This window comes from Carya illinoinensis, chromosome 8 (genome assembly GCF_018687715.1).
Source record: "Carya illinoinensis cultivar Pawnee chromosome 8, C.illinoinensisPawnee_v1, whole genome shotgun sequence".
NCBI lineage: Eukaryota > Viridiplantae > Streptophyta > Magnoliopsida > Fagales > Juglandaceae > Carya > Carya illinoinensis.
This window is the reverse complement of record NC_056759.1, coordinates 27,220,204-27,232,019: the sequence shown is the minus strand read 5'-3', so window position 1 is coordinate 27,232,019 and position 11,816 is coordinate 27,220,204. Positions and strand designations below refer to the sequence as shown.

At 34.4% G+C, this 11,816-nt stretch overlaps 1 protein-coding gene across 3 annotated transcripts; it reads left to right on the top strand.

Annotated features, from left to right (window-relative positions):
• The first annotated feature begins 3,441 nt into the window (after positions 1 to 3,441).
• Positions 3,442 to 6,879, top strand: LOC122319422 (transcription factor bHLH121-like). Of its 3 annotated transcripts, XR_006245077.1 has the most exons (6): positions 3,449 to 3,717; positions 4,069 to 4,190; positions 5,424 to 5,551; positions 5,622 to 6,092; positions 6,176 to 6,403; positions 6,494 to 6,879. XR_006245077.1 is itself a non-coding variant. In XM_043137487.1 (5 exons), exons 1-5 carry the CDS (start codon positions 3,617 to 3,619, stop codon positions 6,320 to 6,322), a joined length of 966 nt encoding a protein of 321 aa, XP_042993421.1. In that variant the 5' UTR covers positions 3,442 to 3,616; the 3' UTR covers positions 6,323 to 6,879. The 3 variants fall into 3 exon arrangements, 2 of the variants coding, with proteins under 2 accessions (XP_042993421.1, XP_042993420.1); XM_043137487.1 differs by having other exon boundaries at positions 3,442 to 3,717; positions 4,072 to 4,190; positions 6,176 to 6,879; XM_043137486.1 differs by having other exon boundaries at positions 3,451 to 3,717; positions 6,176 to 6,879.
• Positions 6,880 to 11,816: the final 4,937 nt, after the last annotated feature.

Below are 11,816 nucleotides of genomic sequence, written 5' to 3'. Positions count from 1 at the left end.
CCATTACGACTTTGCTCCGATTGGAGTCAAAGTTTTGGAATTAGAGTCAGTGTTGGGTAAAGAGAAAATGATGTTGGAATCGAACTTCAAATAGGGCTAGGCAAAATTCTGAATCCGACTCTGATTTTAGTTGAAAATTAAATTTAGGGTTTAAGTACTAAAACAATCCAAGGGATTTTACAAGATTATCTCCCACTCCATGTGTTTTAAATATATATACTACTTAGATTTTACAATTTGATTAATTAGGTCCCTCCATCAGATTTTCCTTAAATAATAAAACTTTTTTTTTTTTTAAAGGAATGTGTCATCATTCATTTATTATGAAAACTTACATTCATGACTGGATATATTTTGAGATGTCTTCATATCAAATATGACATCATAAATCAAAATAATGTATTTGAAGTTCAACCAGTATACTATTTTATTTTATGACTGGTCTAGTTTTCATTATTGCTGGTACTCTTTAAAGACAAACGGTCAAGAGATAACACTCATTGCCTAAATAAAGACCCAACCTCACCCTTTATAGAAAGAAAGGACTTAACCTCTACGGACAAACGTACGAGAGATTAATTTTTTTTATTTTAATTAACAATAAGGAAAAAAAATAGTAAAATAGATGCGAGAAAAGATGAATTGCAGTTTGGACCAATTTTGGTATATATCGGAATCTGTGATGGCCTATGAAGGTAACATACTTGTTTCTTTTTACAATAGTCAAATTTGAAAGGTTTGGTAGTGGTAAGTCTGGTGATCTAGCGTGTGTCTCAAGAATAGCTATTGGAAAGGGTGGCGCATGAGGACCACGTGCACATGAGTGGCACTTGAGAACTACGCACAGTGACTTTTACAAAATCATCACTTTCCTCCTAAAGATTTTTGACTTGTGAACATACTTGTGTCACACGTGCCTCTCGGAGTTGCCAAAAAGCTATGAATCTACTTTTTGACCTTGAAGAAATCAAAATAAATTAAGTAAAAGAAAGCTTAATAAACAATATAGATGAATAGAGGAAGGAGGGAATGAGGTGAGAGTCAAGGCCTCCTCTCCCTCAGGCGGAAATCACATCTTAAGCCCTTGAATAATAAAACTTAAACCATGCTACAACTTTATCAATCAATGATGCTGGGCATAAATATACTTTATTGTTGGTGAGGAAAGGCTAGCTGGCAGATAACGGAATCAAGAGAGATTCATGCAACAGAGCGCGATTAAAGGACAAAAAAAGTATATATAACGTACCGTAGGAATTTAGAGATAAAGTAAAGATAGCGAGTCATAATTGTGATCCAAAAATACTCATTTATGATCTAATTTTTATGTTCAAACTTCAACCAAACATATTCTATATTTTAACTTAATTTTCTTCTACTATGAGAATCAGTCTAGCATATTAGAATGAGTTTTGTTATATATAAGTACAGTCACGTATTAATCTGTGTACTAATACTGATTTATTTATATTTAAAATTTAAATTAATATTATTTTTAATAAAATTTATTTTTTAACCAATCACATTATATTAGTACACGATTATACTTATAACTATACTTTTTCTATTAGAATTAATTTCAGTTAGTCGACTTAACGTGTTCTGAGGGCAAATCAGATTCTGCACAAATATTGAACTAGTTTCTGACCTATTCAAGTTAAATTGATTGAATCAGTCTGGAATGGATGAACCGTTTTTAAAACAATGCTTAAAGTCAAAATTCAGAATCGGAAGTCTTTATTGACCAAACCAGTCCAATTATAAGAGACTTAAAAATACATTTTATTTTGTTTTGTTTTGTTTTTTCTTTCCTTCATTATATCTTTTTCGAATTATGTCTTAATAAGCATATGAATCTAAGATTATATACCTATAAGAAATAAAATCTAAAAATATTATAAAAATTCTAAAATTTTGAAAAATGAGAAAACATATTTTTGCACCCCTAAATTGTTTTTTTTTAATAGGAAAGTGCTATTTATACTTATAATTTTAATTATTTAACAATACGTATTGATATGTCAATTACTGAAATGATGGAAATTTTAAAATTTGACATTTGAAATTCAATTTATATAAAAAAAAATACTAATAAAATAGGATTACCACTCAGTACATATAATATTGTGCTTAAAATTATGCGTATGAGTAACATTACTCTTTTTAGTAATGGTTAGAATGGATCTTAAATTATCACATCTCATAAATTTTATTATTATTATTATTTATCAAATTGCACATAATGCTGGGCAAAAATTTCATAACTCCAACTCCGACAAGTCCAAACTCCTAAAATTGTCGGAGTTGGAATTAGAGTTTGGAGTTCAACAAGACTCGGATTACAAACCCTTACTTTGCTAGGTATATTTAATATATTTTATATTGTAACATAAATAATAGAAGGTTAAGTAGCCTAACAGTTGAAACAATTTTTATAAACCACATTAGTTTTGAGCCCCCAGGAGACCAAAATAATACAACTTTTTATTTTATATATTTTTTTAAGAAAATAGTAACACGCACCGTTTTGCTCCTCCTATATATTCAACTATTTCAGCTAGTCCTACGCCTTTTGTCCTCCTCGACCGCTTTGTTCTCTCTCTTTATTTGAGTATGTCATTCTTGTCTTCTTCATCATGCTTTTTGCTCTTGTGTCTATGCATGGGGGTGCAAATATGAGCCATCCGCCATCTCAACTTCTTATCCAAGATTCAAATGAGAGAGTGAGAAATAAGCTATGAGATTCTAATTATTACCTTGATTCTATTGCTGTATTTGAAATTTATGAGATTCTTGTTGTGTTTAGTAATATAGAAATTTCTTAATCTTTGCTTGGATGCTGGGAAAGTGCTAGTCAGGAAAGAAAAAACTTAATTTTGAATAGAAATTTTGACTCCATTCTGATATTGAGTAAGTGAAACGGAATCATAATTAGCTCGCTCAAAATTAGAATTGAAATTGATTTTAGACTCCAACTCTTATCCGGGTTGAGAAATCCAATTCATCGAAGTTGAAGCCCATTCTTAATAGCACAATTCATTGGATCATTTGATTCATTTAAGGTAAATGAAAGATGTCTAATTTAAAATAATGATTATGTGGAATCTTAGTTTTTTTTCTAAAAAATAAAAAAGAAAATTGATAATTTAAGGAAGTAATACCAACTATTGAAAATGACGTGGCACGATGTTTAAAATTAAATTTCAATTAATGATATTTTACAACTTGTTTTTGTAGTATATATTTTTCTTTCCTCGAAGGAAAACACCTTTAACAAAAATTCAAAAATTATTTTTAAAAAATAAATTATTTTTAAAAGAAATAAAAAGGAGAAATTCCAGACGGGTGAGGCAGATGCTCGCGGCTCGTGTAAAGCACAAGTCCATTCTTTGTCCCTTCCGTCGCCACTCTCTCTCTCTCTCTCTCTCTCTCTCACCGAGCTCTTTATCAGATCACGTGTCTTTCCTGCAATCAAATCCTTGCCCAGAAAAAAAAAAAAAAAAAAAAAAAAAACCCAAAAAGAATAAGAACCGGGAAAAACCCTAGGACCCAGATTGTGCTCTGGTGGTTAATGCGTGTGTTTGAGAGAGAGTGAGAAGCCCTCATTAACAGTGGAATGGATCAATGGATGACAGACGATAAATTGAAGTCGGATTTAGCCCCTTCTTCGTCCTCTCAGCCTCCCAATCGCTCCCCCAACTCGCATCCCGATTCCAGGTTTCTGGGTTTTTATTTTTTCCGCTACAATTTATTAATTTAAAATAATTTTTGTTTGAGTTGTTCGTTATCTATAAAAAATGAAGTTTGATTTTTTCAAAACCAGTGAGCAGTACGGGAGCACACATGCAGGATGTTGATGGGAAAAATTGAAATCCCAATAAGAACATTGAATTCAAAATTCGAAGGCCTAAGTTGTTTATATTATTGGCCTTCATAGATTTGATACATAGACACACACACGGAGTCAAAGCTGGTTGTTCGATTTTCTTGTGATCAAGCTGAAGAAATGCTCTTATTAACGTCCTGTGCTTTTCGGTTTGACATATTGTTTGCGGGGTTTTGTCTCAGAAGAAGTGTTGATGTTGAGATAAAGGATCCAGTTGCGGCAAGAAAGGTTCAGAAGGCTGACCGTGAAAAGCTGAGGAGGGATCGACTGAATGAGCAGTTTCTCGAGCTGGGGAGCGCATTAGGTAAAGTATAGCACCCAAGTACTTTGGTACATGGGGAAACCCGAATTAACTAGAAACTTGAAAGAAGTTCCTTAAAATAATTCCTTGCCCTCAAGGAAAATGACCAATTTCACGTAGTCTCCGATATTATTCTCCTGAAATCTGTCAAAACTGATAGGTTCGTGGACTTTTAAAAGTATCATACACTACAAAATGTACTAACTCCTACAAATTTATAAAGTACAACCGTACAGGGATTGGCGCCGGGAAATAAGTTTTCATGTGAGTGAGTTGATTTGTGGGTCTGTTCACTTGCAAGGTTTGAGCTTTTCTGGATCGCTATGCTAGTTGATTAACTACACCATTGCTGCCTTATTCTTTCCTGGCAGAAAATATCTTAAGGTGGTGCTAAACTCGAGGGGACTTTTTTGTTCTTTCCCTTGAAGTTCCTTTCCTATACTTGGGCACTTGATTGTGGACTGGCTGACTAGGTTTCTCACAGCGTAGAACGCTGTGAACTTACTTTACATATAAAGGCTTAATATAATTTTGTTGAAAAGGAATTGAGTTATAGCTATAATATTAATGAATTGCATGCAGAAACTCAAATGAATCTAAATTATATCTTCTCCTTTCCTACAGTATACTGTGGCTTCAATAATAGAAGTAAAAGGCAAAAAAGACAGCTGTGGATGGCTTAGTATGTAATCAATTTGATCTGTGTAGGAACTTAAATTAACACAATCTTAATCTAGAAGTCTTATACTGGTTAACAGGTTATGTGGCAAGTATATTCAGTTTGGAACTTCGATTGGTGTATAGAGTTTAACATTACTACCACCCTCCCTTTGAGGTCCCATATCTTGCGGTGTTTGTACTGTTATTGCATGGAAATACAAGCTTGTGCATCAGAATTACTAATCTTTGATCCATTTCTTGATTTACCATTGGAGAAGATGTCGTTTTAGCTAGTGATTAATGACTGTGAGCAGTAGACTTTCTGCTGAGTTTGTGCAATAAATATTCATGTAGAGAGGATATGGGTACACATATGCATTTGCTGTGCTTTCATATTAGTTTGGCTGTTAATTTGTCCTTGTAGTAGCATTACTTTTTGCTATAAATAATTACCTTGCTGAGAATAAACATTAGTGGTAATTGTAACTGGAATCTTAATTATTGACTGGACTGCGGCCCCTGGTGATGTTATGTTGAGCCAAATTTGGATATTTACAATTTACATTCAAAATGCAGATCCAGATAGGCCCAAGAATGACAAGGCAACCATCCTTACAGACACAGTCCAAGTGCTGAAGGATTTAACTGCCGAAGTCAACAGACTAAAAACTGAGTGTGCAGTGCTTACTGAAGAAGCACGTGAGGTAATTTTGTCTTCAGGTTACCTCATGGTTGTGCAGCCCATTTTGTGCTTATATCTTTTACCACTTACAGCTAACACAGGAGAAGAATGAGCTTAGAGAAGAGAAGGCTTCGTTAAAAACTGACATTGATAATATGAACGTTCAGTATCAACAAAGAGTCAGGGTTATGTACCCATGGGCTGCCATTGATCCTTCTGTTGTAATGGGTCCGCCTTACTCATACCCAGTTCCTGTACCTGTCCCTCCAGGCGCAATCCCCATGCACCCATCTCTGCAGCCATATCCCTTCTTTGGAAATCAGAATCCTGGTGCCATTCATAATCCCTGTTCGACTTTCATCCCTTATCCAACTCCTCCCAACCCTCCAGTGGAGCAGCCATCGGCACAACATGCATCCACGTCCCAGATTTCAAGTAAACAAGAATCCAAAACTAAGTCATCATCAGCTCATCAAAGGGCCAACAACGTTGAAAGATGTGACGATTCCAATGATGTGGCAACAGACCTCGAATTGAAGATGCCTGGGTCATCAGCACAACAGGTTAGTTTTATGGTTATAAAAGTAATATTGTAGAAATGCTCAGCAAATTCATGATTGAAGAACCATTGAATTGGTTCATATAGGATTCGTCATCTGGAGGAACAAAGGGCAAGCAGTCACAGAGGAAGGAAAGGAGTGTTGCCGAAAATAGCTCTTCGAGCAGGTATTCTTCATCTCAAGGTCTTCAAGATAGCTCCTCCACCAGCGTGGGCGACGTGCCAAAGTCTTAAAACTGAGAATTTTCTGGTTGTCTGATCCATTGACCGTCTTAAACTACTAAACCCTCAACGATGTCTCTGCTTTGACACCCGGTTGGTATTTTCACATTCGAGTTCCAGATTCTGGTATCTCCTCCAACTGAATCTCCACTTTGAAAGCAATAGGTTTCTTTTGCTGGTCAGGAATTATTGCGATTGGGATGTGATTCTCTGGCACTGGGAGAGCTCGGAGTCGTTGGTTTGACCCTGTCATTTAACTGATTTTTCCCAAACAAAGTTCTGCGGCTCTGTTGCAAGGGTGACTCCGAAACGCCGTCTAGTTCCTGCGTAGACGAATGTACCTGTAATTTATATGTAGGATGCCCCTAACTCGAAATTTTGAATCCCTTCGCAGGATTTCCTTGTAAATGGCTCTTTGGCACTTTTGGTAGTATATATGTTTCCACGGTTCTGGCCTACAACGTATGGCTTTAATGCAGCAAACGTCATTTCCTTGGGAAGATCCCCAAGTGGTCGATGCCGTATTTTAGTGAAAAATAATTTATCAAACTTTTATCTTAATCTCAAAATTCTAATCTCTATCCCAAACCTCCCCTAAACTGCAGTTGGGTGTTGACTGTTGAGGTATATATCAGATGATGACTTGAGCGATATGTCAATGGGAGTAGGTTAAAAGATGTTTGACTGGGTTTTGTGGGTCTATTGAGAATTTGATGTGTTTTAATTTTTTAAGGGAAGCTGAAAAAGTAAATGGATTGTATGAAATGATTGGTTTGAGATAAGTTAGAAATGAGTTTCTCAATAATAAAATGAGTTCCTCAACACAAAGCAGCTTCTAACTTCTGTCACAATAATAATCCCTCGTGAGCGGCCTGCAGTTCAGCTCGTGTTAGTTCATATCTATTATTTCAATTAGTCAGGACATACAATGCCCTATATTCTTGGCAATAACGTCCTGTGGTTGATTTCAATGGAGCAACAACCCCCCATCAGGATGAATATGAACTAAATTCCCTTTTTTTACAGAGAAAAAAAAGGGAGAAAGATCTCCGGCCTCAACTGATAAAGGGGTCATGATAAAAGGGTGCCTGAAAATAAGTTCAAAATTTTTATTTCTTAAAATCGGTTCGACCAGTTAGTAAGTTTTGAACTTGATCCAACAGGTTGCCACGTGCTCCGTCCAACCAGTCAGCACAGGTCCAGTCTCAACTAATGAAATCAAGTAAGGCTAAATACAGTTAAAAATTGTATATATATCTTATTGTTATGAAATTTAATGAAAATGAAAGAGTTTCAAGAGATTGAGAGAGAACGAGAGAGGAGATTTTCTTATTGATCTCTATATCATATAACATCAATGTACCCATATATATAGGGTTACAAAAGAAACTATGCTTTTGACGACTAGCACTATACATTTGACGGCTAGCTCACTATGCTAGCACTATGTACTATGCATTTGACGGCTAGCTAAATGTGGTCATACAATTCAAGATAGTTTATAACACTTTCCCTTTGGATGACTATATTTAAAGAATATGCCTCGTTAAAACCTTGCCAAGGAAAAACCCTGTAGGAAAAAATCAATGGCAAAGGAAAAAGAGTACAGTATTCATGTGTATCGTCGAGTGCTTTAGAATTGCGTCATTAAAACCTTGCAAAGGAAAACCCAGTGGGATAAAACCTTAGCGAAGGAAAAAGAGTACAATCAGCACAAGTCTTCAAGACATTACTTCCCCTGAAAAGTGCATGATAACATGTCTTCAAACCTCCGCATTCCAATGTTCTGCATAATCTTCTTAAATGTTGCAATTGATAATACTTTAGTGAATAAATCTGCTAGATTTTTACTTGACCGTACCTTCTTGATATCAATTTTAACTTTCTTCTCATGAATTGCAATGATCTTCTTGTGTGTATCTGAAAGATAACTTGCATCTGTACATCCAACTAACTGTGGACTTGATCCATGTTGATAAAATAATCACAACTGGATCTTTCTGCTCATCACTACTCTTCTGGAGTTGTACTCTTTTGGAGTTTTTGTAAATAACACAGTTAGTGGAGAATTCATCAACATTAAACCGCTAACCTCTTTTTTTTTTAATAAAAACGGTGGCTAGCCTTTTTAGATCAGACAAGCACCGCAGATTTTCAACTCTTCTGTAGGTCTCAGGCGTGCTGTCAGGCGCCGCGGCTGTCAGGCGTGCTGTCAGACGCCGCCGAGCTATGAAACTATATTTCATCTCTTTTCTCTTGCTTTACGAGAGATGCTGTATCACAATTTTCTCTATAAAAGAGATATTCAGCTCATCTTCATTCGCATCTCATCTTCTTCACTTTTCTATAATCATACTGCACTTTTACTCTGCAATTTCTTTTTGCATTCTTATTCTACAATGGCTCAGCGATCTTCTCATAGCCAATATATGAGGTACTCTGCACCTCGTTCATCAGCTGTTCCTGCTTCTACTACAGGTGCTATTATGCAATATAATGATCTGACTCATAGGTCAGATAATGAAGCTATCTATGAGCTTGTGAGTCTCGGTACCCAATAATCATCATCTATTGTCGCATTTTCTCAGCGACTGCAATCCAAAACTCGTGGAGTTGACAATCTCTACGAGAATATTGCTATACTTCAGCGACTTCTTCTAGAGTCAAATATGAAGATAGAATCAATAAAGTAAGAGAATAGGAATTTAAAATCCTTACTTAAATCTTCTTTTCAATTGCCCACCCCTTTAGATAGGGATGCCATGCAGATTCTTAAAGAACAAGAGCATTTGAAGAATGAGACAAAGTGCCTCAAATTTCTGTAATTCTTGCTTCAAGATAATAAAATAATATTTCACAAATATTCATATTTGTGTTTCTATCTTTTAGTAGATGTTCTGTGTGCTCCCTTTTATTTCTTCTTTAATAATGCACACTTCATATCAAACCCATAATATGAATATGAAATACTAATTGTATTAAAAGATGGTATTTCATGACTAATAACATCATCCATCTTCCACTTGAAGCTGCAAGGGTTTCAGATCTATATTTCAAATATGTGCAGTTTTCATAAGCTCTTCTGGAGCCTCAATGACATTTAAATCATATATATAAACTGCAATAATAGCTTGTTTCCATTTGCGTTTGGATTGCTTTAGATCATATAAAGATCTTTGAAACTTGATAGAATACATATTTCCAGATGTATTCATATTAGAAGCTTTAGACATTTTCTATCCTTCAGGGATTTTCATATATATATCATGATCCAATGATCCATATAAATATGCAGTTAATCATGCATATCCAAACTCTCGGTAACTTTCAAGCTAATAAAAATCTCAATATGATTTCAACCACTTTAAAATCATATCAATATTATTTCTTCGAGAAACTAACTTGTGATTTCTATATTACATTTTCATATTAAAAGTTCAGACTTTTTATATCATGTATATAAATATCCACTGATATTTAACAAAAATCACCTCTTTAGGTGTTTGGACTTCAAGTCCATATTTATCACATTTTACTTAGTGATATCAATTCTGCAGGAATTGAGAAACTGATTCGTGATTTATATATCACATTTTTATTTCCTTTCCATAAATACCCACTGACATTCAACAAGCATCACCTCTTTAGGTGTTTGGATTATAAGTCCCGATGCATCATATTTTACTAGTGAATCAATTCTGCAAGAATTGTTTCTTTCAAATTTGGCCAATATTTTACATCGTATTCTTCGACGGTTCTTGATTCACTTTCATCATTACTTTTGGTAATGTCAATTGCCATCTCATATGGAAATACGTTGTCGACAACGATTTTATTTCTATCCATAATTTCTCCATTATTCATGAAATGTAACGAGATCTCGTTATTTTCAGGTACCTGTCCCTCTTCAAGGGAAGACATTTTCATGAAAAACCTCTTCAGGAGGCACTCTTCAAGAGTTTATATAGGAGAATTTTATACAGAGAATTTGGATGGACTTTATTGCTTGTTTTGTGGGTATGGCCTCTTTATGAGCACCAAATTATTTGTGCCTTTCTCTTTTGAGATGCTCTATCTTTTGTATCAGTACGTCTCACATGCATTTAGACATGTCTTTAGACTGCTGAATTTCTTAATTGTCCTACAGGGACTTCATTCCTCGCTAAAATTTTAGCAGATAGAATATGAGATATTTTTATCTTATTGCATCCAAAATTTAATTATCATCTGAACTTCTGGTTCACATATGATAATCAAGATAACGTCGAATTATTTCATCTTATTTGCTTCTGGCAAATTTTTCTTTCCACTTCTGGTGGTAAGACTTTATAGTAAAAGAATCTTCTGATTCTTTTATGGACGTCCATATGAAAATCATTCGACTTATCGTAATTGATTTTGGATTATCAAGATAACCATGAAAAGATACAAATATTTTGAATCATATCACCTTTTGATGCATCATAATATTTGATTCAATAATTTGTATAATATCATCTCAAAGAGAAAGCTTACAGCTTTTCCAATACGAGCTTCTGGCCCGGAAAGATATTCATTATTACGTCCAATCTCTTAGTTTCTTTGAATGAAACGTATCATTCTTTTCACTTCAGGGAATAGAATGATATAAATTCATTATCATTCACTTCAGGAAATGATGTAGATCTAGTAAGACGTGACTAATGATTCTTATCAAAAGCTCATTATTTTGCTCAGTTATTGAAAGACCATATATAAATTTAGAATATATTGTGAACTTTTGCATTTCATATTGCTACTTCAGAAGCATACTCGATATTGCTACTTCAGGAGCATACTCGATATTGCTACTTCAGGAGCACATTCGAGACGTTCAGGAGCATACTCGATATTTCCACAATTTCAATTATGCAACTTCAGGTGCATAAATCATAATGAGCTTTTGGTACAAGTATCAATCATTTAAACTATAAGATACTCACAAGCTATTATTGATTTAGGGCGATCCTTCAAGGATGCTCCATTTCCATGCTCAGATAAATCATATCATCAATAAATAAAACTTGTATCTGAACAATATGAATAAAATTAATCACATTAAAATGTGAATTATAAAAATTTTAATTCATCATAGATATAACTTGAGATGTAATCATTAATACTCACCTCAAGAATTATAAATAATATATTGAAAAACTTACTTGAAATAGAAGATTACTATATTCAGTGTCATCAGGATCTTCGTGTATTGTGAAAATTACTGGGATCGAAAAGATCACGACACATGACTCCTGTCAGAAAACTAATAGAAACTATTAGTCAAACATGATATGCCAATTATAAAAAAAATTATCGTTGATTGAACTCATCCTTTATCTCTTCGAGGACAAACTGGGTCCAATGTCGTATTTGATATACGGTGGAAGGCTCCATGTAGTAATTCTAAAAGCAAGTGGGCTCCATATAATAATACCAAAAACAAGTTGGCTTATTTTTTATACTTATCCAAAGATGCTTCCTTTAATGA

What these genes read in the sequence shown, in the direction of transcription:
- LOC122319422 (XM_043137486.1), top strand. Translation starts at nt 3,617, where the DNA reads ATGGATCAATGGATGACAGACGATAAATTGAAGTCGGATTTAGCCCCT. An exon ending in CGAGCTGGGGAGCGCATTAG is followed by an intron (nt 4,191 to 5,423) that starts GTAAAGTATAGC and finishes TTCAAAATGCAG; the next exon opens with ATCCAGATAGGCCCAAGAAT. An exon ending in TTACTGAAGAAGCACGTGAG is followed by an intron (nt 5,552 to 5,621) that starts GTAATTTTGTCT and finishes TACCACTTACAG; the next exon opens with CTAACACAGGAGAAGAATGA.